The sequence below is a fragment of the Salvelinus alpinus genome, chromosome 17, assembly GCF_045679555.1.
Source record: "Salvelinus alpinus chromosome 17, SLU_Salpinus.1, whole genome shotgun sequence".
NCBI lineage: Eukaryota > Metazoa > Chordata > Actinopteri > Salmoniformes > Salmonidae > Salvelinus > Salvelinus alpinus.
Genome location: NC_092102.1, coordinates 31,238,706 through 31,266,514, shown reverse-complemented (window position 1 = coordinate 31,266,514; position 27,809 = coordinate 31,238,706). Strand labels below are relative to the sequence as shown.

The 27,809-nt window shown below is 43.9% G+C and overlaps 1 protein-coding gene across 1 annotated transcript; it reads left to right on the top strand.

The window, feature by feature from the left end:
* Window positions 1-707: 707 nt before the first annotated feature.
* LOC139542753 (collagen alpha-1(II) chain-like) lies at window positions 708-27,424 on the top strand. Its single transcript, XM_071348556.1, has 53 exons — window positions 708-1,002; window positions 5,413-5,432; window positions 5,703-5,735; window positions 6,642-6,674; window positions 6,875-6,928; window positions 7,415-7,516; window positions 8,103-8,180; window positions 8,642-8,686; window positions 9,018-9,071; window positions 9,804-9,857; window positions 10,755-10,808; window positions 11,049-11,102; window positions 11,286-11,339; window positions 11,466-11,510; window positions 11,630-11,683; window positions 12,313-12,357; window positions 12,819-12,872; window positions 13,260-13,358; window positions 13,486-13,530; window positions 13,678-13,776; window positions 13,962-14,015; window positions 14,138-14,245; window positions 14,376-14,429; window positions 14,738-14,836; window positions 14,964-15,017; window positions 15,643-15,741; window positions 15,940-15,993; window positions 16,186-16,239; window positions 16,541-16,594; window positions 16,714-16,767; window positions 17,000-17,044; window positions 17,201-17,299; window positions 17,477-17,584; window positions 17,711-17,764; window positions 17,915-17,968; window positions 18,109-18,162; window positions 18,670-18,723; window positions 18,824-18,931; window positions 19,127-19,180; window positions 19,300-19,353; window positions 19,472-19,633; window positions 20,498-20,605; window positions 21,169-21,276; window positions 21,817-21,870; window positions 22,538-22,645; window positions 22,755-22,808; window positions 22,923-23,030; window positions 23,163-23,216; window positions 23,850-23,957; window positions 24,066-24,354; window positions 24,565-24,752; window positions 25,035-25,271; window positions 25,449-27,424. The coding sequence occupies exons 1-53, from the start codon at window positions 909-911 to the stop codon at window positions 25,593-25,595; spliced, it is 4,263 nt and encodes a 1,420-aa protein (XP_071204657.1). The 5' UTR covers window positions 708-908; the 3' UTR covers window positions 25,596-27,424.
* The last annotated feature ends 385 nt before the right edge of the window (window positions 27,425-27,809 follow it).

Genomic DNA, 27,809 nt, shown 5'->3' with positions numbered 1-27,809 from the left:
GTTTTGGCCTTTCTAGGGAGTTTTTCCTAGCCACCGTGCTTCTACACCTGCATTGCTTGCTGTTTGGGGTTTTAGGCTGGGTTTCTGTACAGCACTTTGAGATATCAGCTGATGTAAATACATTTGATTTGATTTGATAAATTGCAACTGTATGTGACATAATCAGAGCTGCACTACCATTACCACATCAATAGTAAGTTATTCAGATCACATATTATGTTATTGAGTTACAAATGTGTATTAATACACCCATAGGAGAGTTGGCTATTTTACATGCCAATAAAATTAAACCAATGAATGAGTGTAGGCCTACTCTTATTCAGTGAAGGTCTCAATGCACCTCGCCACCTGCAAATGGTAAAATCATAATTCTGTTGTTGATGACTTTCTTAATAGGTCTAGGCCTACCTCAAATATTCTAATCTCCATATTGTGAAGTTGTCTATCTATATGAGTCTGGCAGGTGAGTGGCCAGACACTATTGTAATGGGGGGGTTGAAAGAGAACCAAAAAGTGTGATTTATAGGTAGTCTACCTCATCTCCACATGTCACGAGAGGAAAGGGAAAGAGAGGTCCTTTGGAGAATAGACGCTGAAGGAGTGGAGGGGAGGGAAATGTGGGTCGAGTTACAGCTCCACTGGGGGTCGGGGGTCGGACTTGTATTTTGGAATATACGAAGATTGGTAGAAGGCAGAGTGGACATAAAACCCCGGTTCTTGCTCTGACGCGGTGGGTGTAAAGTGCCGGCTGGGGCCCCGCGTTGGATTCCACTTCCATTTAGGAAGGTTGACTGCATGGTTCCCTTGTAGTCTCTGGGAACACACATTACACACCACTGAAAGAGAGCTGCGTCTGCTCTGTCACATCTTTTTCCTCACCCAAGGTCCTGCATGTCTAATATTTAGACATGTTCAGCTTTGTGGATTCACGGACTGTTCTGCTACTTGTAGCATCCCAAGTTGTTTTACTATCCATTGTCAGATGTCAGGAAGAGGATGACCGTAAGTTGCATCTTTCTGTTGAAATTTCTTTTGGATTCTTCTGATGATCGCATTTTATCAACTAATCTTTTTCTTTCTGTATGTCTGTGGCACTACCTTGGTGTTTAAAGTGTGCAGTTTCTGCTCAATTCTCCGAGTGTTGAATGTAAAACTGCTGCGAACATGATATGATATTCAAGATATATCAACATTGGCATTGATGGAGGGGCACATACTCAGAAAAGTATCGGTCATTCGTTGGAGGAATTGCACAATTATGAATTACAATTCTGGCAGATACAATTCAGAGATTAAATGTGATTTATCTGGACTGTTATATTGTCCATGATGTCAAATTAAGAAATTACTATTTAAATAATGGTATTGAATTGAACAGTATATCCTAATACTGGTTTGATATTGACATAGTTAATTACAACATGTTAATTACATTGTAAGTGTTTGCAGATATACAGGGCCTATGCATTGAAATAGTTTTTTGGGGGGAACATAGGTGAGGCTATCAAGGCACATCTGTGTGGGATGGAGGACCAGGTGAACAAGTGTGCGTTTGTTTCACTACTGGATATTCACTGTGGATCCCGTCGCTGCACAAGCACTCTCTCTAGTGCCAGTATTTAACAGCACTAATCTATTTACATCAGACAGACACAGTGGCTCTCTTGAGATGCTTTGGCAGTTCCGTAGCTTTTTTAGGCAATTTAGAGAACTTTTACTGTTGTTCAGAGTGGCATTTACCCTCCTGAGAAAACAACATTATCAGTTCTGATTTCAAATGAATAGTTATATTGTTTAAGGTGACTATTTGTTAGAATTGAGCGATTGAAATTGCTTGAGTTTCTGGGTGGTGGCTGAAATACTGTAGATTAAACAGTTCATCATTTAAAGAGACAGGGTCAGACACAACTTGACCCCAGACGAGCAGGCTCAAAGGGTAGCAGGAAGTGAATGGCAGTTGGTCACTTAATGAGAGAGGAGTAGGTGTTTTATGAACAAACTTTGGAACAGGATACTCTCTGTATGTCGCTAGAGAGATGGGCTATACTACATCATACAATGTGTAATATATAATGTGCTGCTTTATAATCAACATATTCATGGACCTGTGCTACATAGGCTATAATCGTTCAACCATTTAGTACCCCGAATAAGAGAATGTAGAGGCCACATGCTCAGTGTAGTGGTAGTTTAAGCCTTTAGTGATGAATTAGGGATTGTGTGTCCATATATATCTCACCACAACTCAAAGAAAAGTTGTGGAACAACACGTCACCAACCAACCCCACCTTATGTGGGGAAAGCTTAAATGGACTACTCATGTTATATAGTATAGTTTGGTAGCAGGTATGTGATAAGAACCACTTTTACACTAATGCAAGAAAAACAAATAGTTATATTTCGTTATATTTAGCAGGCCAAACCTGAGACCCTATGCATGAAAGCTCCCCATTCTTAATTCTCCAATGTGTCTGAACTGGTGCTTGACACAGCTATGCGATCCAGATGGAGAATTTATGAAGGATTCCCTGTTTACTCAGGGCAGCAGCTTGTCATTGGGTACAGTCTCCCAATGTGAGGGACTCATTCATGCAGGTCCATTGGTCACCAGAGAGTGCAGCAGGCCTACAGGTTAAATATACTCACTCCACTGGGAGAAATACCTACTACTGCCTTTAAATGGCACTGCTAAATGTACTCTTTGTTGGTTGCATTGAAGCTGCTTTCTGCATATGATTACTGTAATCTGAATGGATGTTTCTGGTGCTTTGGCTTCCTTCTAAATTAATACATCTAGCAGTTTGCGTGCAGGATAAATAAACCTGGGTGAGGCTTCCTGAGCTGTGCTGTTTTATGAAAATAAACCACCGGCTGGTGGTTAGAGCTTGTGAGACTGAGGCCCCCAGGTAAAATCAATGTCCCGAATCAGCACTCACCCAGACCAATGCCTTGACAGATCCTGTCTGCTCATGCTGCCAATCCATGTTGAAGAGTTTTGAGATGAGTCTATTAGGCCTAATACCTGGATATGATGGACATATTGATATTAATTATGCTGATATGCTTCTGTCTTTAATGTGGTGGATAACTCTCCCAAGCTGTGTGTGCAGTCATGTGACTGAGAGTGTTGTGATGCTGTGTGCTGTGGTGTTATGATGCTGTGTGCTGTGGTGTTGTGATGCTGTGTGCTGTGGTGTTGTGATGCTGTGTGCTGTGGTGTTGTGATGCTGTGTGCTGTGGTGTTGTGATGCTGTGGTGTTGTGATGCTGTGTGCTGTGGTGTTGTGATGCTGTGTGCTGTGGTGTTGTGATGCTGTGTGCTGTGGTGTTGTGATGCTGTGGTGTTGTGATGCTGTGTGCTGTGCATGGGGTGTAAATGAGGCCTCATGCTAAGCTGATAACTTGTGTCTCTCTCCCTCCCAACTGCCACCACTCACCTCCACCCTGTCTCTCTGTGACCCCCACCCCTCTCCTCCACCATCTTGCACGCAATGCCCATCCTGCTTGCCCTCTAACCTATCCTGCCATTTTTTTTACCCATGCCACCCCTCATGCTCCCTCCCCTCACCTATCTACTATGATCACTGTCGTGCCCTCTTTGCCACCCCACCACCACCCTCCATCCCATCTCTGCCCCATGCCCTCTGTACCACCCCCTGGTGTTGGCCACAGAGGAGCCAGGCTCCTGCATCCAGGATGACCATCGTTATAATGATAAGGATGTGTGGAAGCCGGAGCCGTGTCGTATCTGTGTGTGTGACAGCGGGTCAGTGTTGTGTGATGAGATCATCTGCGAGGAGATAAAAGAGTGTGCCAACCCTATCATCCAACCTGGAGAGTGCTGCCCCATCTGCCCTGCGGACGCCAGCGCCCCCACTGGTTGTCATTTATTTATTCACATATTCATAAATAAATTACTGCGCTCTTAACATACCAACACTTTTGAATGGGGAAGTAAATGGCAGTTAAGATGTTAACTGGGGTTAACAGGTCCCCAGTAGCTTATTGTACTGTACATGACTTTGGTGTGCAGACATGAGTCAGGACAGATTTTGTGGCTAGGTATTTACAAGTAGCTAGCTGTGATGTTCCCTATTCAAAAGTGTTACCTTTTTCCCTGCTTGTTTTGGGTTGGAGACTAAACCTGCAACATCCTCTGGATGTTCACTCTCTCTATGGATGTTCACTTTATGAGGAGTTTAATCCCTTAGTCGTGGAATCTGGTTTCCACCACAAACAACAAGGGTCAATAATGAAAATGAGACACTTCTAAGTTTGCGTTCATTTTAGTGGCGGGTGGCTAAGAAGCCTCAGAACCTATGGGAGGCTGTGTTATCCTGAGCTGCCAATCACTGTCTCATTTTGTCCAATGGAAGCTCCGTTCCCACCACATCAAAGTGATCCTATTGGGTGAAGTAAGACAATGATTGACAACACATGATAGTCCCACCAACTTTGGGGTTCTGAAGTTTAATTTCTTCCATCACTAGTGTGTATACATAACATTTTGACTGCTTTGCCCTTTTTTTGAAGACACATTTTCTATAGCATCATCTTTTTAAACACCTGTCAGATATTACCCCTGTCATGTATGGATATGATCCAATTTCCAGTGACACACATGGGAGAGTCATTACTGTACTTCACTTTACCAGACTTGACCCAACCTACTCCCAGGCTCAACACACAATATATAACATTAGCAAAGAGAAGAGATGCAAAGATAGTAAAATATTATAATACTCAATATTATCCTATCAAGATTCTAAGATATGTTCACTTTCAACGTAGAATAGTCATATTTGCTCATCAAACAACGCAACTAAACCAAAGCTGCTTTCACATTTCAGTCATTGTCTATATGTTATGTCTTTCTTTTCTGAAACAATCATGTTCATGCATTTTGAAAGATTTAGAATTGTCTTTAAAAACTAAATTGTAAGTACTTGAGGATATTTATCATCAATCTATCGTAATAACCATGTAGTGTGCCATTTCATAACAGGATGCCTTCCTCCCTTAGGCCATTTATGCTTTGAACTCCATAGGATGTGCCAATGTTCTCAGTTGTAGGCTCCAAAATACGCTATAGAGACAAATAGTTTTGGTATCCACTACACACTGAGGATTTGATCCAAACATCTGTCCCATCCCCTGGCTTTGCTTGCTTCTGCACCATCTCCCTCAACATGGAACTACAGCTTACCCTCCAACACACTCTGGATGGTTCTCAGAGTCTAGGGTTTGGAGTACTGTCTTTGGTTTCTATTGGTTTCCACAGGTGTGGCTTCTAATCTGGGGTTTTCAACCCCTGGAGGTTTGGCCCCTACACACAGCAATCCGGCAGTCTCAGGGTCACCCTTTTTAATGTTGTTTTCTCTCTCTTCCTCATCCCACCCATCTACAACATCAGACGTGGCGATTGGTGCTAAGGTGAGACCATGGGCAACGATGATATGATAGCTATACTGAAAGCTGTTCTGGACAAATCACAATTGAAGGATATTTTCTGTTGTTGGATCAGCAATGTGTTATTTTAGACAATGTATCATATTTCACACTGTATCATATTACGTGATCATCTAAACACTGCATCCACACACTCAGACTAAACAACACTTAGACTTACATGATGTGAGTATGTCTTAATACAGATACGTTTAAATTATGACCACTGACTTTCTTGTTAATGTACTTCATTAGGGCCAGAAGGGGGAACCCGGCGAGATTGCAGATGTAAGTATGCACCCTCAGCTTTACAGTTTAGTCAAATTATTTAGCCGCTATTCTTGACGCAGGGGATCTCTTGATTTGTATTATCTCGCTCTGATTTCTTCTCAGTATCGTTCATGCATAGGATAGCTTATGGGCTGCACTATAGCTCATGCTTACTCAGAAAGACATCAGAAGGTTATTTTGTCCATCAAATCTAAGTGAAGGGACTGAAGGTTCTTTTTAAGTACCCATGCATGCCATTGCCAAGCATTCGCGAACAACTGCATATAAAGCTTTTCAAGACTATGTGACTATGTTACAATAGCCTCACTTAAAACTCACATACATGCAGTAAAGCTATCCAAGTCAGTATCTGGGTTGACTCTCCTCAGCATCTTGGATGAACTGTGGATAGACAGGCAACATTCCATTGAGTGTTACGGATGACCAATTTGCACATTGTTCTTTTTCTTTTTGGGAATAATATGATTCCAAGAAAGCAAAAGCCTCCAGTTGATAAGTGATTAGCTGCCATGCTTTGAACCTGCTGTCTTTTTAGGGCATTGAATGACAACATGGAAGGAAGCCTACATTCCTCGGAAATAATGGATCCAAACCAATCACCATACATCCATTTAGTAACGTTTTTATTCCCTGGTATGCAAGGATTCTTAAAAAACGAACCCTGACAAGCAGAAGATGTTTTCAGCTAAACTAACTTGTCTGTCAACAGACTTCCTGGTGAAGTCTATTTTGTGCTGTTTGTCCATGGCCACAGTGTACTGGAATGTTCTTTCCCAGCATCTTAGCTATTCAAATCAGTGCAACCCAACACTGTATCAAAGACATCAAGCCTTTCACAAGACTACTTTTATCCCAACAAGTGTTGATATCTGAGCAAGCTATCCTTTATGTTCCATTGTCCAGGTTGTAGGAGCAAATGGACCAGCAGGCCCTATGGTAAACATACTCTCATATATGTATTTGCTCATTTGTTTTATGAATTATAATGACGATTGTTTGAATATATTCTATGAAATATTATTTGTGTTGTATTTTGCCTTGCAGAATATCTTTCATGAGTTGTAATGTGCATCTTGCCCCATCACAATATCCTTGATGAAGTACTATTGGTCATCCTAATATGTTTGTTTGCGCAGGGCCCCTCAGGTGAGCAGGGACCTCGTGGATCAGCCGGAGCTAAGGGTGATAAGGTAAGACACAGAATCCCTGTAACTTTTAGGAATCCGTCTGTGGTGTGGACTGAAATCAAGGCTAACCATTCAACATCTGTAGTTGCTGTGAGAGATCACTGCATAGTTTATTATGTATGAGACTTTGAATTTAGCTCCACGATAGTGAGATATATATGCTGCATTATTTTGGAAAACCTCCCCAATATGAGAAGATTATCCTTTATAATGACTAACAAATTACAATAATATTCAAACAACATAGTGGCATGCATCCCTAAAGCACCTCAATATGTTCTCTGCAATTATTCACCATTGGCCAGGCTAGTAATGCAGCAAATTGAAAGGTTAATTGATGCATTACAGTTGATTGACTGGTTGATTGGTTGATTGATTGACTGATTTGTTGATTGATTCCGAACAGAATAACGTTCAGTCATAATACTGAACATGTTTAGGTATTGAACACGTTGTTGAATGCGTTTGTCCCTCTCTCATTTTCCCTAGGGAAATGTTGGCCCCAGAGGCAGAGATGGCGAGCCTGGCATCCCCGGGAACCCCGGAACCCCTGGCCCACCCGGACCTAACGGACCTCCAGGCCTTGGCGGGGTAAGTGGCATGAGACAAAGGACAGGACAGTAGATCAATGGGGGAGGACGTCACCGCCACAAAACTCTGTGTCTTTGTCTGTGTGGTGCAGAGAAGCACTCTGCACACCCTGTTGACAGACTGTAGCAGTAGAGCATCGGGAATACTCTAATTGTCAGAAGTGTGTGTGTGTGTGTGTGTGTGTGTGTGTGTGTGTGTGTGTGTGTGTGTGTGTGTGTGTGTGTGTGTGTGTGTGTGTGTGTGTGTGTGTGTGTGTGTGTGTGTGTGTGTGTGTGTGTGTGTGTGTGTGTGTGTGTGTGTGAAAGAGACTAAGCTATAAGCCTATGTGCTGTTCTATGTGTTAGTAGAATAAGGATTGAGAAAGAAAGATGGATGACACATTGCTAAGCTACTGTATCACAGTCAATCTCACCATTATTATCCCTCCTGACAACTACTAAGTAAATGTGCCCCCATATTTTTTGTTGCGCCAGAGCAGTGGTGAGGCAGAAATACAGCCTGTGAAAGCTTTGGTAGACACCAGGGGGCAATGAATCTACTGTAGATGCTGTCAATTCAGTTACAATGTCCCCAATCCTTTCTGCAGAACTTTGCTGCTCAGATGGCTGGTGGATTCGACGAGAAAGCTGGAGGTGCACAGATGGGAGTGATGCAAGGACCTATGGTAAGGGGACAGGAGATGTTACTGTACATGAACTTAACAGAATCCAGAGGGGTTAAAAATACTTCATAATGAATTAATGAAACACATAAAATCATAGTTTTAAGCTAAATAGATAGGTAGGTATATGGTGAATGTAGGGTGGTAGTAGCATGCTGTATTACAGACTTGAAGCCAGACTGCCACCTTGTGGTGAAAATGAACCACTGTATGCTATCTGCCAACCCCATTAACATGTACTGTATTTATTTTCCTTCTTTGTTCTCATACCACCATACAACTACAGGCTGAGAACTAACTAATTGTGCAACATCATAAGACACATAGACCATGTTATTTGGATACAATGGCTTGCCTGACAATTCAAAGGGTTGTGTCTTAAGACATGACTAATTATCAAATATCCCAACAGTTTTTGAGCTATAAATTGTTATAAATATTATGCATTTCCTCTCCCTCTGTAGGGCCCTATGGGTCCCCGTGGTCCACCTGGCCCTTCTGGAGCCCCTGTAAGTATACACACCTTCATTACTGCGGGCTGGACACCTCTCTAAGCCTTACTAATGACCACAACAGAAGGAGAATGTTGTGTAATTGCTACTGTAATTTAATAGCTAACAGCTACTGACATTGTGTTAGATGTCTATGTACATACGACTCAGTACTGTAGAATAGTACTTGACCCTTTAACCTTCGGTATTGGATGGTTAAGACATTCTTTTATGGCTTATCTGTATCCTAATATGCGGTATGGATCCGTATTGTGGACACCCTAAGCCAATAGCAATATGCAGACTATCAGGATGTCTTTGACTAAATGTTCCTTCTAATCAATTCCAGGGCCCACAAGGTTTCCAAGGTAACCCCGGAGAGACTGGAGAGCCAGGCCCAGCTGTGAGTATCCAAAACTATCCCAGGGTGCACCGCAAATCTCGGTGTCACGATAACAACATACAATTAGAATGCGTAGACCTTGGCAGCAACACCGGCGCATTCTAGTATTAGCTATCTAGGGAGTAGTTTTCCATTGTTCGCTATATGATTGCATACTTACCACATAAAACAGAGAAATTAGGGTTTATAGTGAAAGTGTCTAATAAACCCACTCAGATGGGCAATATAATTAATACATTCTCATCCTCAGCACTGATAGTTGTTTTATGCATTTTGTTTCTATAAAAAGACCTTATGCAACACAGTTTGACCTATAATCCCTGACCTGTAGAAGTGGATGGAATGTCTGCCTATGTTAGGATCACATGGACCTCCATCCCCCACAGCGTTCAAGTGAAAATCACCAACATCATTACTCTTCATTAAAATGAAACCACTAGCAACAGGAAAATGCCACCATCCTCTACATGCTGTGAATGTCAGATAAAAATAGACAGGGTTTCCTTTTTAACATAACTGCCTGCTACATAACAGTTTAATTAGAGTTGGCAATGAGACTTCGAAGACAAGGTTGAAGGCACTGAAGTTATGATGTAAATGTGGAATGGCGTTGTTTCAGTTTAGTTAACTGTGGGAAGGTAGCTTCTTACACTAGTTTATTCTTAGTCACAACAATTAAGCCTACAACCTCCATCCTAAACAATAACAACCACCTCTCTCTCCTTATAACAGGGCCCACTGGGACCACACGGACCACCCGGACCTTCTGGCAAACCAGGAAGTGATGTAAGTTTTGTCATCTTCGTCAACAAAACCAGATCCATGGCTCAGGTCTGAGTTCTGTTGTCAAAGCCATGCTCAAGTAGAGCACAAGCACACACCATGTTATTGGCAAAGGCTTCACTATCACATGTAGAGCTCTAAATATGCTGCGTTACTTAAATTGTGTTATGTACATAGAGCGCATTAACAAAGTTCTTACCACCTGCCCAAACTATCATTTACCTATTGACTTGCCATACTCCAGTAGCCTGAGTGACAGTCTGTTTCTACTCCAGTAGCCTGAGTGACAGTCTGTTTCTACTCCAGTAGCCTGAGTGACAGTCTGTTTCTACTCCAGTAGCCTGAGTGACAGTCTTTTTCTGCTCCAGTAGCCTGAGTGACAGTCTGTTTCTACTCCAGTAGCCTGAGTGACAGTCTGTTTCTGCTCTCTTGCCAACTTCTTATGATATTGTCATACTTGACAATGAGAATGGAGTAGGCAAAAGGACAAACAGATCTGGGACCAGGCCAGACTCCAGTGCCCCTTGTTCCATCATGAAGAGTGGACCTTGTTTTTCCCCCACTGTTTAAAACCACAAACATGATTCTCTTTGACACAGTATCACGAAGCAGTCCACAAAGCACCACACTTGCCTACCATTGTCCCCCATTGAATATCTATAGTGCATATAATCTTCAGCTCTATGTCCACAATCTGCAGTCCCATATTTACCTCCCCCCACCCCCCCCATCATGTACACAAATATGTCCACCAGGGGGCCATCTCTTCCTGAGCTGAATTCATCTGCTTGAAATATAAAATGTGAAAAATTCTCTTGGACATTTATTATTCAGTTGATACACTTCTGATAATCATACCTATAATCATAATCAATCATTACTCCCTCTCTTTATTTCTAGGGTGAGGCTGGCAAACCTGGAAAGGCTGGTGAGCGTGGACCTGCAGGACCTCAGGTAAACAGAGAGACATAGAGGATAGTCCCAAAAAGTATACAAAACCATGTCCAAAACATTAGAGCACATTGCCATGGATCATCGCTCTCTAGTTTTTTATCATCAATTGCCTTTGATACATCTTAATATTTCCTGATCAATTAAATTCAATTAAACATTCAATATCTTAAGATATAAGTTACTTTAACAGATGAATCCCACACAGAATCCTTTATTATCTAATTTATCTCTTTATTTCAGGGAGCTCGTGGATTCCCCGGAACTCCTGGTCTTCCTGGAATCAAAGGACACAGGGTGGGTGTTTCATCATGCTTAATTTATAATCACAACTCCATCAGAAAGGATATTATGATGTTACACGTTCAACATGATTAGCAAGACAATAGATGAGCTAATTAGTGTTAATTGATCAGTCTAATGAGACGGATGTAGATTAAGTGTCTCTCTATGTCTGTCTGTCTGCCTGTCTGTGTGTAGGGTCACCCTGGTCTGGATGGAGCTAAGGGAGAAGGCGGTGCTGCTGGAGCCAAAGTAAGACTGCCAACTAGATCTTCAACTCATCAAATCTTTCCATTTCTATTCCTGTGTCTGACTATCTGACTGACTGTCTGATTAGCAGTCTGATTGGCTGACAGACTGACTGTGTCGTCTCTATAGGGTGAGGGTGGTGCTCCCGGAGAGAACGGCGCGCCTGGACCAATGGTAAGAGAGCAGTACACCTGTGCATTACCTGAATAATATGAGTTAAAAGCTCTTATCACCTACTGTTTTGCTTAACGTGACCAAGCTAAGTGTTCATCTTGTGTCTCTGTCTCCTGTAGGGACCACGTGGTCTGCCTGGCGAGAGAGGCCGTCCCGGACCTTCTGGAACTGCTGTGAGTTAACACAGACATGTGCCTTTAACGCTCTCTGATATAAATGCACTCTTGAATAATACATGAACTCAACAATTCAAGTAATTACACACCAAATTATCCAAAGCCCTGAATGATATGCCTAATATTTTTGAGGATTCATGTCCCCAATCCCAATCAGACCCAGTGATATTCTGTACAATAGCCTACCAGACAATCCCAATCAGACCCAGTGATATTCTGTACACTAGCCTACCAGACAATCCTAACCAGACCCAGTGATATTCTGTACACTAACCTACCAGACAATCCTAACCAGACCCAGTGATATTCTGTACACTAGCCTACCAGACAATCCTAACCAGACCCAGTGATATTCTGTACACTAGCCTACCAGACAATCCTAACCAGACCCAGTGATATTCTGTACACTAGCCTACCAGACAATCCCACCCCAGTGTTTAGGACTTTCTCTTCGGTTAATGTGGACACCTGATGAAGACCTACTCAATATGTGCTGTGTAGCAAATCAATTAGTCACAATTACAATTATGTTTAGGTAAACCTGCTCAATGGTGTAAATGTGTCCATCGATAAACACCCAGAGTACTGTACCATCATAATGTCTCCCATGTCTGCTCTCTCCTCAGGGTGCCCGAGGTAATGATGGCTTGCCTGGCCCTGCTGGTCCTCCCGTACGTATTGCACTCTTCGTGTTGCTTCCTCACTGTCTCAAAGACATATAGCTTTCATTATTATTGTACAAAAGTGGTTTCAAACCAGGGGGACTAGGGCCCCTGGGGGTACTTGACCTATCCACAGGGGGTACTTGAGAAGACTCATGAGAACGTAGGCCTACTGGTAAAATGCATGAAGAGGTACTTCAGGGGTACTCCGGGCAAAGCAACATTTAGTTGGTGGTACAGTAGCCGAAAAAGGTTGGGAACCACTGCTGTACAAGATACCATCAATGCAATGCAGAAATCAATTATGCACTTCATGTATTACAACACGATCACAATTGTACACATTTTCAAATACTTTTGAATAGATTTAGAATTGCTTGACTGTTTCTTCCAGTCAATGTTGTATTTTTGTGCAATAATAGCAAAATCAGGAATTAGTACGTTTATTAACTGACCTCTGATCCCTACAGGGCCCTGTTGGGCCTGCTGGAGCACCCGGTTTCCCTGGATCCCCAGGAGCCAAGGTTTGTACTAACTGCCATTATGTTTCTATCATGCATCATGTCAGTCATAACCTGATTGAACCCAATGGAAGCCTATTGATGTGACAAACGGTGTGTCTGATGAATTCCCAATCATCAGGTGAGACACTTAATTTCACTTCAACACTAGTGAACAGCTCTAATAAGATGATCAATAATGATAAGCTGCAATGAGATGAGATTCTCAGAGTCACTCTACCTCAAGGACACATTGAACAGTCACTGTAGATCTGTCGATCACATCTCTGGGAGACAATGAGCTCCAATCACCATACCATTTGACTTCATCACTGAGTACAGTTTGAATAAGAGTTGCACAGAGAAGCAACAGCAGTCCTAATGGTCCTCTGAATCTCCTCCATCCTACAGGGAGAAGCTGGCCCCACTGGTGCACGTGGAACTGAGGGCGCACAGGGACCCCGTGGGGAGGCTGGTACACCCGGATCTCCTGGACCCGCTGGTGCCTCTGTACGTAACATCCAGGCAATCTGTGATAGAGTCTGAAGTGCATTATCTCACACTGATCATCTCTCATCAATTAACTGATGCATTATTTTCATCTCTTCACCTTGTCTCTGCTCCTCTGTTCCTTTAGGGCAACCCTGGTACTGATGGTATCCCTGGAGCTAAAGGATCTGCTGTAAGCATATTCTTACACTATATGGGTTTAGAATGTACCCTCTACACTCTTTATATACTCAGCATGAAATAAACACTGCTCTTAGTTCATTATCAGTCTACTGCTCAGTCAGTAATATTCAATTACTTTATCTCTCTCTTTCTGTAGGGCGCTTCTGGAATTGCTGGTGCACCTGGTTTCCCCGGGCCCCGTGGCCCCCCCGGACCTCAGGGAGCAACAGGACCTCTTGGACCCAAGGGACAGTCTGTAAGTCCCCTATATTCACCCCAAAACCTGGACACACCAATTATGTGTTGGTGGTGCTGTAGGTTGGTTTACATTGGTTAGTCTTGGAGGGTGTATAGGGAGGTGGGGTCATGACAGATAATGTGCTGTGGACAACATTGCCCCTATTTCAGATGTTTTTGACTTTGCACCTGTTTATGTTGTAGGGAGACCCCGGTATTCCTGGCTTCAAAGGAGAGGCTGGTCCCAAGGGAGAGCTTGTGAGTTCTGTTTTGGTGGAACATATATCATTCATATCAAATCTGCACTTTTTCATTCTACTGAGATGGACCTGGAAGTATGTTTGAAATGAATCTGCTATCTTCTTGGTCACCCCCTGTAGGGCCCTATAGGTCCCCAAGGTGCCCCTGGCCCCGCTGGCGAGGAGGGCAAGAGAGGAGCAAGAGGAGAGCCCGGTGCTGCTGGACCACTTGGACCTCCTGGCGAGAGAGTAAGGATTTGAACCATCACAGATCTCACCACAGATTTTTTTCTTCTGAGTCATTGGGTCATATCAGTTCTTCCCATATCCTATTCCTCATCAATGAAATCTTCTCTCTTCTCTCTGTCCTTGTTTCTAGGGAGCTCCCGGTAACCGTGGTTTCCCAGGTCAGGATGGTCTTGCTGGTTCTAAGGTGGGTCTTGACACTTTTAAAGTTCCCAATGCCCCATCTCACCTGATATCCAGGAATGGACAGAAGTAGTTGCAAAATCACAATAATAAAAAAATCTACTTAATGAGTCCCTAACTGTAAGATGTTGTTGTAGACGGCTGAGTAGTTTCAAAACAACCAAACCTGTTATATTGTACTGCTGGTATCCTGTTGTAGCAGCTATGATTGGCTATTGTATTAATCACAGTTTATAAACAATGTCATTTAAGCTTGAGTGATAAATGCATAAAACACTAATACCTCTCTTTCTCTCCACTCTTCCTCCACAGGGAGCCCCTGGTGACCGTGGTGTTCCCGGTGTGGGTGGGCCTAAGGGAGGCACTGGTGACCCCGGCCGCACAGGAGAGCCTGGTCTTCCTGGAGCCAGAGTGAGTAGTAGTACCCCAGGTCCCCACCACCGCCATCATCACAACCAGCCAGAACAAGAGCTGTGGCTCAGCATGTCAGCCTTCATGTATTGGGTTGACACTCTCTCATTGTGTGTGATGCTCATAGGGTCTCACTGGTCGCCCTGGAGATGCTGGTCCTCAAGGCAAAGTTGGTCCTGGTGTAAGTATGCCTCTTTTCCCGTCTAGACCCCATACTGTATTCCACTCAAACATTTTGCCATACAATTAACTAAGATTTGGTGCAGTAATACAGAGTTTTCCTTTCTAAACCCATGAGATGTATAAGATGTACAAGATCTCACTAGAGAGGCCACCCGAGTGGCGCAGCGGTCTAAGGCACTGCATCGCAGTGGTAGAGGCGTCACTACAGACCCGGATTCGATCCCGGGCTGTATCACAACCGTCTGTGATCGGGAGTCCCATTGTCCCAGAATCGACCGGGTTAGGGGAGGGTTTGGCCGGGGGGGCTTTACTTGGCTCATCGCGCTCTAGCAACTCCTTGTGGCGGGCCGGGTGCCTGCAGGCTGACCTCGGTCGTCAGGTGAACGGTTTCCTCCGACAGATTGGTGCTGCTGGCTTCCGGGTTAAGCAGGCGGTGTTAAGCGCGGTTAGGAGGGTCATGTTTCGGAGGATGCATCACTCGACCTTCGCTTCCTGAGCCCGTTGGGGAGTTGCAGCGAAGAGACAAAATCGAAATTTGGGAGAAAAAGGGGGTAAAATACAAAACAAACGAGATCTCGAGTGATGTTGACTTGCTCCTCTCTTCTCTGTGTGTGGTACTGTAGGGTGCTGCTGGTGAGGACGGTCGCCCCGGCCCACCTGGTCCTCAGGGAGCCCGTGGCCAGCCTGGTGTGATGGGATTCCCCGGACCAAAGGGAGCCAATGTAAGTGTTACAGGGGTTTCTAATAATGTTTTGATACCCAGAGGGAAGAAATTGCCTGTAGATTTGCCTCCAGCACCAGATACAGACAGTATCTGACAGTACAGGCAAATAACTATGTAAACGTCCCCTTTAATTCCCCTTGCACTTGATGTCCATGCTTCTTCTCTGTGACTGACCAGTGTATTTTTCTTTCAACAGGGTGAGCCTGGCAAGGCAGGAGAGAAGGGTCTTGTGGGTCGGCAAGGTCTGATAGTAAGTAGATTAACCTTTTAGATGACCTTCCTGTATCCCTTGATCTTAGCGAAGTTGAGTTAACATCTGTGCAATTTTGGTGTTTAACCCCCACAAAGTTTCAAGAAATAAAACAGTGGAGGATCTGACACCGATCCTTTCCTTTGCTGTGGTGGTTCATGAAGAACTGATACATTTTCTCTCTCTGAACAGGGTCTGGCTGGTAAAGATGGTGAGACTGGCGCTGCTGGACCTCTCGGCCCTCCTGTAAGTGCTCAACCTCTGACAGACATATTGTAAAATACAACAAAACAATATAAAGTATTTTAGACAGTTCTTAAGGAGACATCTATATTAGACATGACAACTGCACCCCATAGTAAGATAATACATTTATTTGGTGCACCCATAACATAAGTGTAGCCATAGTATCTGTAATAGCTAGCATCTCTCTTTGAGCATGAGAATGCAATGGCATTCCCAAACTTACACACAGCTCCACAGGGTGCTAATGCTGTGTCAATCACTTGATCACCTTTTTTGATCATCTGAGGTGCTTCCATCCTAGGGACCTGCTGGAGAGAGAGGAGAGCAAGGAGCTGCTGGACCTTCAGGCTTCCAGGTGAGTTCACCTTACTTTTCTGGATCGGCTAGAACATAAATGATTCCATTCGGAATAACTTGATGTCCATTTTTTATGATGTCATAGGAAGTCACTGACTGTCTTGTGTTGTTGTGCAGGGTCTGCCCGGACCTGCCGGCCCCCCAGGAGAGGGAGGCAAGCCTGGTGATGCGGTGAGTGTCCACACTGCCACAGCAACACACCAGGCCTGTCCAGGTCCCTGATTGATTGAACACATTAGGAACATCTAACCATGTTACTCACGTCACATTTGTTATCACACACCTCAGCACTTTATCCTGATCAAGTTATACTAGCAAACACAAGCACATGCTGTATTCTAAAAGGTATTATTTATCTACTGTAAAAATATGCAGCTACAATGTCTCTCTCCTCTCTCTGTAGGGTGTTCCTGGAGAGGCTGGTGCTGCTGGTGCTACTGGACCCAGAGTGAGTTTTCATTTCCACAATAAGTCTGATATAGATGTTTTTCTCTCTTACTGCCATAATCATCTACATAGCCACCACCATCTACTTGTCAAACCTTTACGTCTGTAGTCCTCCCTGTTTCTGCCTCTCACTTCCTGTATCTCTGTTCCCTTATAGGGCGAGCGTGGTTTCCCTGGTGAGAGAGGCGGTGCTGGAACTCAGGGTCTGCAGGGACCTCGTGGACTTCCTGGAACTCCCGGGAGTGATGGACCGAAGGTTAAGAGCCACTCCCTTCGGCCAATCTCATCTTCAATAAGAGTTTCTGCTTTTATTGGGCACTTGGAGAACTTCTGAGTCCCTATAGTCTGGCAATCACAAAGCCACTACTGAAGAAAGAAACATCAGAAAGTGTGATCAGCCAACTTCTAAATCCATGTTCCTCCTCTCTGACAGGGAGCCATTGGCCCAGCTGGTGGTGCTGGAGCTCAGGGACCCCCAGGTCTGCAGGGTATGCCAGGAGAGAGGGGAGCTGGTGGAATCTCCGGCGCCAAGGGTGACAGAGTGAGTAACAACCCTAAAGAATATACTCTAATCATAGTCGTAGAAAACTAGACGGTGGATTGCAAGGTTATATCATGATGTCTGCTAGATACATACTAAGATGCCATGGTTTTCTGTGTCTTACAGGGTGACAATGGAGAGAAAGGACCTGAGGGAGCTTCTGGAAAAGATGGTTCTAGAGTGAGTACTCAGCAGAAACAGGGAACATAGCCACACTCTCCTGTGCCAACTCTGTCAGCATATTAAAATACAATGATCCAATGACCCCAAGTGAGGTCGATAATAACTCCATCTCTCTCCTCTCCATCTTTCTTATCTCCTCCCCCTCAGGGTTTGACTGGTCCCATTGGTCCTCCTGGCCCAGCTGGTCCCAACGGCATAAAGGTGAGAATTACCATAATAATGACAAAATTCACCTGTTATTAGGTGTATGGTCTAATATTTTTTGGACAGATGATTGTAATGTAAAAATGTACTGTATGTGTACAGTATGGGTTTGTCATTCCTCTCTCCTTCCCTCTCAGGGTGAGGGTGGACCTTCTGGCCCAACTGGTGCTGCTGGTGCCCGTGGTGCTCCTGTAAGTTGTATCTCTCTGCCTCCAGTTTCATATTGTCAGTTTTTAGATTTGTATTAAATCAATCATGTTGTCAACATGCCCAGGTTTGAAATGTACAAAGTGCAAACTACCTTCACTACAGTACAGAGTGCAGGAAGAAACTAGAGAACCACACCCTGCCATGAAACAATGTAGAGCTCTAACAATGTAGAGCTCTACAGATCAGAATATTTAGTCAAAGTCACCAGACATTTTGATCTGAAGATACTGTTCATATTGATTCAAAGACCACTCACTATCCAAGTTTCCCAGCATATACAGTTATGAATGGTAAAATAATTTCCAAGTACACCATCTTGAATCCCTCAGAATGAATTTCATCCCAAAATGGTTAACTTCTTGAGTATATTGTAGCCTCCTTCACATTAAATCACTGCACCTGCAACTTGATGGACAGGGACACATACACGTACAGTTAGAATGTCTTCCTCTGTGGCACCTGTTTTGAGCCCTTCTCTCTTCCTGTAGGGTGACCGTGGTGAGGGTGGTCCTCCCGGGCCTGCTGGCTTCGCTGGGCCACCTGTGAGTAGAACCACATTAAGCACATCAGTTTCAATGTAAACAATAATCTAATCCATATAAAACGTTGGATCTTTATTGACCTGCATCTTCCATCCTCCAGGGTGCAGATGGTCAGCCTGGAGCCAAGGGAGAGTTAGGCGAGGCTGGACAGAAGGGAGATGGTGGTGCCCATGGACCTCAAGGACCCTCTGGGGCCCCTGGACCTGTGGTAGGTACCCCTCAAAATGAACTTTGAGATATAAAATAGCTGTATGTCCCAGAGACAGAGGTCTTATTGCCCAAGACATTACCATTCTATAATCTATAAGAAATGGAGAGTATTTGAGAACACAATTGATGCACTTCTTGTTTCTTTGTTCTTGTTTCTTTGTCTAATTGTGTTTCTGGTTGCTTTTTATTCCAGGGTCCCACTGGTGTTTCTGGACCTAAAGGAGCTCGTGGTGCCCAGGGGGCTTCTGTAAGTCAACAGTTTCAATGATAAGAGATTATTACCCAATAGTAAGTGACAATATAAAATGCTATGTTCTGTAATTGCTTTTACTGAAATATTGTGTTGTCCCTCTCTCATGTTGGTAGGGTGCTACTGGTTTCCCTGGTGCTGCTGGAAGAGTTGGTTCTCCCGGGCCCAACGTGAGTATCACATCATCACAAGTATCCATAGACAATAGAAAGTCACCTTTTCATTCAGATTACCTGTGTATATCTGTGTGATTGAAATATGTTGCATCTCTCTGTTTCCCTCTCTCAGGGTAACCCTGGTGCTGCTGGCCCCGCTGGTTCTGCTGGTAAAGACGGTCCTAAGGGAGTTCGTGGTGACTCTGGAACCTCAGGAAGACAGGGAGACGCTGGGCTGCGTGGAGCTGCTGGAGCCCCTGGCGAGAAGGGAGATGCTGGAGAGGATGGTCTCCCTGTGAGTCTTCCCTCTCCACTCTTATATGATATCTCATGGAGGAAACGCCACCCAGCCTTTTACCCCTTGTAGGCTTAGTAACACCAACTCAGCCACCTTGATTGTCTATCACTTAATTTCAATGTTCTAGAGCTGGAGTTGTGAAGTCAATGAGCTAGAGCTGGAGTTGTGAAGCCAATGAGCTAGAACTGGAGTTGTGAAGTCAATGAGCTAGAGTTGTGAAGTCAATGAGCTAGAACTGGAGTTGTGAAGTCAATGAGCTAGAGCTGGAGTTGTGAAGTCAATGAGCTAGAGCTGGAGTTGTGAAGTCAATGAGCTAGTTGTGAAGTCAATGAGCTAGAACTGGAGTTGTGAAGTCAATGAGCTAGAACTGGAGTTGTGAAGTCAATGAGCTAGAGTTGTGAAGTCAATGAGCTAGAACTGGAGTTGTGAAGTCAATGAGCTAGAGCTGTGAAGTCAATGAGCTAGAACTGGAGTTGTGAAGTCAATGAGCTAGAGCTGGAGTTGTGAAGTCAATGAGCTAGAACTAGAGTTGTGAAGTCAATGAGCTAGAGTTGTGAAGTCAATGAGCTAGAACTGGAGTTGTGAAGTCAATGAGCTAGAGCTGGAGTTGTGAAGTCAATGAGCTAGAACTGGAGTTGTGAAGTCAATGAGCTAGAGCTGGAGTTGTGAAGTCAATGAGCTAGAGCTGGAGTTGTGAAGTCAATGAGCTGGAGTTGTGAAGTCAATGAGATAGATTTGTGAAGTCAATGAGCTAGAGTTGTGAAGTCAATGAGCTAGAACTGGAGTTGTGAAGTCAATGAGCTAGAGCTGGAGTTGTGAAGTCAATGTATTAAACTGACCTATCGTCTTCTCTATCTCTAGGGTCCTGATGGTCCTTCAGGTCCCCAGGGTCTGGCTGGGTCACGTGGTATTGTTGGTCTGCCTGGGCAGCGTGGAGAGAGGGGCTTCCCTGGCCTTCCTGGTCCTTCTGTGAGTATCTCAGCCCTGATAGTACTACCACACTTGCAGTAGGCTATGAACTTGAAAGCCAGGTCATTGTTATGGAACCATTGCTCTTACTGGTCCAGTTGTATGTTAAGCTCTTTTTAAATACAGGTTCATATAACTCCCACTAGTCCTGCACCATTGAGTGGTAACTAAGCAACATGTTTACCAGAATATCATATCTACGATGCCTGGAGTGATCGACTGTTATATCATGGAGTCCTGATATCCACATACGTTCAATATGACAGATCTACATCCAGACTTCTTTCTCCTTAAAACTGTCACAAAGAAGTCAATCACTCAGTGACTAATTGGCTGTAACGGGGATGCATTCAGAACTTTAATTTCCATCATACTACAACAGACTTTCTATTGGGGTTTTGCTGCTTTTTCCCACATAGGGGCTTTTAGCCAGTTGCTGAAGTCCTACTTTGCATGCAAATCAATAGTTAAGTCCATTAACCCATTGACTAGTCAAATGTTACGTCCTTGTGGTTATAGTGATGACGTCTGACACTTATTCGCTGATGTTCTGTGTGTCCCAGGGAGAGCCCGGTAAGCAGGGAGCTCCTGGTGCTGGTGGTGATCGTGGACCCCCTGGGCCTGTGGGGCCTCCTGGACTGTCTGGACCTTCTGGCGAGCCGGGAAGAGAGGTCAGAACTAAACCACGACAACACAAGCCACAACAACAATATAAACCACAACAACAACAAATATAGGCCACTGTAGCTCCACGCAGCAATTACTGGGATAAAGGCCATAGCTGCACTATAGGGCCACCAGCTGGCCAATATAATTACACCTCTGGGTTGAGCTACTGCAAGAATCATGGGAACGACAATAGCAACATAAACAACAACAACATAAAAATACATCAATAATCACCAGAACAACAACAGCAACTTTCCAAAACAAGAACACCCCTCCCTCCACACACACATACAATTACCACAAAACAAAAATGTAAATAATGACCACAACAGTAACAATAACAACCAAAACAAACAATGACACAACAGAAAACAAAAAAACACAACCATAGTCAATCGCAAACGCCAACAGCAACCACAGCCATCTGTATTTCTACAGCACCATTAACCCATGGATCCCAAACATGTTGCTTTGGCAGCTACTTCACGACTGGAAGCCAATACATTTCATGTATTGATTAAATCTCTGTCTCTACCTCACAGGGCAACGCTGGATCTGATGGGCCCCCTGGTAGAGATGGATCCACCGGAGTCAAGGTGAGACACTCCAAATCAAATTGTATTTTATTCTATAAAATGTTATTTGTCACATGCACCGAATACAACAGGTATAGACTACAACTGCTGTATTCGGTGCATGAGACAAATAAAACACTGTGTAGTAGACCTTGGAGTGAAATCCAGCAAAGTGCGAACATTCTGGAACAAGTTCTAGTCAGGGTTTATCTAACATTAGGATGATAATCACAAAAACTTTCAAATAATGTTTTTGATAAGAAAATGTTTTAGATTTTTTATGTTTTAAATGAAATATTCTAACATTCACAAAAATGTTGTGCATAACATCTGTAACAACCACCACAGAACATTCTCCAAACGTTCTCATTAGATTTCCAGGTAATGTAACAACACAATGTGCCAGTGAAGAATGAAATGTGTTCTGGGAACGTTCTTGCAACATCAGGCAAATGTTTTATACAAACATCGTATAATCATCAGCACAACTGGACCGTTTTTGTGTTATGAGAATATTTGCCGCATCCTAACAAATGTTTCAGGAACTTTCACAGAACCAATTTTGGTTTGCTGAGATGCTTACTTACCTGCATTATACACCAATCAAACCAATCAGTCCAATTGATGGATAAGATATCAAATGTTCTTGAAATGTCCTTATATCCTATGATCTTCTCTCCACCTGTAGGGTGAGCGTGGTAACACTGGTCCTGCAGGTGCACCTGGTGCCCCTGGCGCTCCCGGTGCCCCCGGCCCTGTTGGCCCTCTGGGCAAGCAGGGAGACAGAGGAGAGGGAGTGAGTACCCCTACAAAACTACACACAATATGAACGAGAGAAATGTTGGTGTTTTGTAATTGATAGTACTTGTTGTTAGCCTGTCTAAGAACCTCACTCTTGTTTTTAGGGTGCTCAAGGACCTGCCGGACCCGCTGGACCAGCTGGCGCTAGAGGAATGGCTGTGAGTGTGAATGTTGTGAAACACACATACCATTCTCTAATAAACTATACCTACTGTAGCTGTACCTGCATTGGCACACTGAGTTGATTGACACTCTCTGCCTCTCTACATCAGGGACCCCAAGGACCCCGTGGAGACAAGGGAGAGGCTGGCGAGACAGGAGAGAGGGGACAGAAGGGACACCGTGGCTTCACCGGTCTGCAGGGTCTTCCCGGACCTCCAGTAAGTCACCCAAATCCTCTGGCCACACTGCACCAGTTATTATACCTCTCTATCTGCATAGAACTAGAATGCCGGACTTTCAATGTGGAATAAGTTCTGTTCCCTGACTTCCTGTCGTCATTATCTTAACAGGGCTCCGCTGGAGACCAGGGAGCTGCTGGACCTGCCGGACCTAGTGGTGCTAAGGTGAGTCCAGACGAAAGAGAAGAAGAGGTGGAGAAAAGGACAGAACACTTCTCTAATCCCTCCAGACTCTGATGAGACAAATAGAGACTACTCCTATACAGTAGTTATCCCATGCTATGATAATGAGGGGCATAGGCTAGTCATAATCCACCAACACCAATTATAATCTAGTTATAATCCTCCAACACCATGATAAAGTGGAGGACGGAAATAGCCACTGTGTTTTTTAATTAGCCTATTCTATGATAACAAGGAAGGCTAATGTTTTTGTGATTACAACATGCTATGGAAGGAAGAATGGAAGACAGATGGGAGAGGTTACTACTTTTAAAATAATCCATTCAAACGAATTACATGATAAAGAGGAGGAAAGGGCTGGCCACCACAACATGAACCATTTTTACCCAAAGTGAGATAAATGCTAAATTTGTAATGTCCGATAAGCAGGTTGTTCTTGAATGAAAGAGAGAGTACTCTCACACATAATCAACAACAATTGGACAAAAACGTTATATCAGGTAAAAGTTTAAAACAATGTGAAACCAAACACTAAAGGGAGACTTACATGTATTCATACTATGCTAGCATCCATATGTATGAGCCATGACTGACCCACCCTATCCATCTCCTCAGGGACCCCCTGGCCCAGTCGGCCCCGCTGGTAAGGATGGATCTAACGGTCAGCCTGGACCCCTCGGACCCCCTGGACCTCGTGGTCGTTCTGGAGAAACTGGCCCTGCTGTGAGTAACGCTTGTCAACCTTAGACTTACCTGAATATACTATATATACTGTACATGTGGCAGCAAAAGTCTTAAAGTCTTCATATTTTATCTCCTCTCCTCCTTCAGGGTCCACCTGGTAACCCCGGACCCCCTGGTCCTCCTGGTCCTCCCGGCCCTGGCATCGACATGTCTGCCTTTGCTGGCCTGTCTCAGCCTGAGAAGTCTCCGGATCCCCTGAGGTACATGAGAGCTGATGAGGCGTCCAGCTCCCTGAGGCAGCACGACGTGGAGGTGGACTCCACACTCAAGTCCCTCAACAACCAGATCGAGAACCTGCGCAGCCCTGATGGTAGCCAGAAGAACCCTGCCCGCACCTGCAGAGACCTCAAACTGTGCCACCCAGAGTGGAAGAGCGGTGAGTGGGGGAACGGGCAGAGGAGAGGGAGAAGATAGAGGGAATGGAAAGAAAAGAGAGAAATGGATTTATGGAATTTTGTTTTTTATTCATCAAGGAAGATTCCCCAAAAATATACCATGTAGAAAGGAAAGAACACATGTATAACATGATCAGTCCAAACAGTGCTAGGGTTTGAACAATTTTTCCTCTGCTCCTCTCGTTCTTCAGGTGACTACTGGGTGGATCCTAACATTGGTAGCACAGCTGATGCCATCAAGGTCTTCTGCAACATGGAGACTGGCGAGACCTGTGTGTACCCCAGCATAGCCAATGTGCCTCAAAAGAACTGGTGGACAAGCAAGAGCAAGGACCGCAAACACGTCTGGTTCGGAGAGACCATGAATGGAGGATTCCACGTGAGTCTCTTCTTCCTATGAATAATAATGTCACTGGCACCTTTGAGTGAAACATAGCTACTCCTTTAGTAGACCTTCATTTCAAGGGTTATCCTGATCATCAGTCAAACCCTTCCTCAGTGTTTCCTTTTCTGAATGAAACCTATATTTCAGCCTCGCAGATAATTGATAGACATCACAAAATCCTACCATCCATAAATCTATGACCTCCATATGACCTCCATGTTTGCGACTGCACTCATCCTTACCATGTCACACTTAACCCTCCCTCTCCCTGTATAGTTCAGCTACGCTGAGGATGGTACCAACGCTGCCAGTATCCAGCTGACCTTCCTGAGGCTGCTGTCCACAGAAGCATCTCAGAACCTCACTTACCATTGCAAGAACAGCGTGGCCTACATGGACGCATCCACCGGCAACCTGAAGAAGGGTCTGCTGCTCCAGGGCTCCAACGACGTGGAGATCAGAGCTGAGGGAAACAGCCGCTTCACCTACAGCGTTGTGGAGGATGGCTGCAAGGTGAGAGGGATAGGCACTGTCAAGTTAGGTCAGCGAAAGGATGGACATAGTTAAGTAGGACCATGGGGGAAGGCACAGTGCAGTCAAGGTAAAAATAAAAATGTATCCGTTATTGTAGTCTATGGGAATATATAGTGGGTTACTGTGCTTCAACACGTCTCTGTTGTCGTCCCACAGAAACACACAGGCCAGTGGGGAAAGACTGTCTTCGAGTACAAAACACAGAAGACCTCCCGTCTGCCCATCGTGGACATTGCTCCCATGGACATTGGAGGAGCGGACCAGGAGTTCGGTGTGGATGTGGGCGCAGTCTGCTTCTTGTAAAGTGAAATAAACACAACGGGAAAAAAACTAAAACATGAAAGAAATAACTCAACTATGAAACAATACACACACACTCTACAAAAAAGACTAACTTTTAAAAAAAAGGAAACTTTTTCTCTGGCAAAGTGCTCTCCAAGTTGTACTCCATGGATGTTAGCACTGAAGGGCACCGGCGTTCCAGCATTCCCTGTCAACTCACTTCCTGAGATCCAGTCATGTTTCCCATGGCCCACAGTTGACGGGAATGAGCCAGGAGGAAGAGGGACCAAGCCAAGAGACGAGTGATGAAGAAACAAACATGACTCGATGTCACTTATTTATTGTCTAAACCTTACATGGGCAGAGGTGAGGTACAGTAGGACTGGGGAGCTTCACCATAAGAGCAACACAAGCCCATTCTACCACAGAAGACCTAGAACCTCCCACTTCTCCTCCCCGACCTAGCTACAAATATGCCATTTTGAATCAATGTAGACCAAAACATATTTTCAGTTATTATAAACAAGTCCAAGTGCTCCAAATGTTTTTTACCATCAAGACGAGGAGCGAAACTTTTACTGTGCATTATAAATCTTTGGTTCTATGTTGTAAAAGTGTGTGTTTATAAACAGCCAGATGGTTTTATATATATTTCCACATTGTGTGTGTACATGTGTCTAGATATATGCACACCAAAACTTTTTGGAAAATGAGGATTCATTTGGGATTTATTTTTCCATTGTCTTCACTGTCCATTAGAGGAAAATATCTTACTCAGTTCACAAACAACCTACATTTTCTAATAAAATTGGGGAAAGTTGTAGTCATCCTGATTGTTTAAAGCTACCTCACGCTGAAAAACAAAGTGAAAACGTTTACCTTAAATCTTGAGCTGACCAAAATTTGCTTTTGGGTGGAACTGGGGCTGAACGGCCATCTTTGCTTTGGGTTGCTCCGTCTTCAGAAGGTGCTATGAGTTTTAGAATTCAGTCTCTGCCATTGTCGTTCCCCCCCCCCCCCCCCCAATTCCCACTAGCCTCACCACACACACACACCCCACCCTGGAGAACAGGTGCAGCCAGGCAAGGCAGAGAACCAAGGGACTTTGGGTAGTACCCTATGGAGTCCATGCCCCACAAATAGAATCATGGGACTCCAAGGAGAGCCGCCCAAACAACCAGGGTGGGGTGTCTGTGTGTGTGAGGGTGTGTATATTTTTTTGTTATTATTCAATTTTATTATGATCATGATCATTTTTTTTTTTGTTTTTTTTTTTTGTTACACTTTTAATTGATGTAAATTGGAAATAAAAAGGAAATACCAAGTAACAATTAAGTTGACTTTTAACTGAGTTTCTTTTAAATAAGTACAGTAAAGGCATGAGGGTTGAATAGCTTTTTCTGTTAACTGAACCCAAGGCCTGTGTACTTTGTTTTTGTTGTAGTTGTTGAGAGGTCAGTTACCCTTTTTGAATGTTTGTGAGTGCATGGCATGTGTGTAAGTATGCATGTGTGAGTGTGCGACTGCGTGAGTGTGTTTTCCTATGAGAGAATGTCATAACACAGGAATGAAAGTACTGTATTCAATCACCGGTTTCAGGGTGGGGTCAGGCATGGTTGTCTTCTTTTTGTTTGAACTAATAGGCATAAATAAAGTAGAGAAAATGATGTGCTGAATGGAATTGAAGTATTTTGTACATTAACAGTAATGTTTTAATGATGCTTCAAGACATGGCCACGTAGGTGTTTGTCAGCGTTTGGTGACCCGTTTCCCTTATCCTCTACACTCTCCTCTCTGTACCTCTCCATATCTTTCTTCTGAGCAATAAAAATTTGACTGAAAAGACTAAACAGTGATATATTCTTCTTTAAAGGGAAATTATTCTTGTTATTACAAACCTACATTGACATTATCACAAATGTCACATTTTAGTTTACTTAAATCTTTTCGAGTTATTCTTGACCGAAAGTGAAGGGCAAATCAGGAAGGTAAAACAGCAAACTATCATATTAATGCCAGATTGTTCTAAGATTGAATACTTATTATTGCCACGTATAGAATAAGGGACGATACAGTATACTCCTTTACCGAGAACATGGAGATGATTTAAGAAACATCATTAAAGACACACTAAAGCCTCCCGATCAACTCATTCACCTCTTTTGCAAGAACAAACCGGCAATGGCTTGACCTTTAACTCATCCCACCAACCCCCTTGCCATGTCTTGGGCTAGG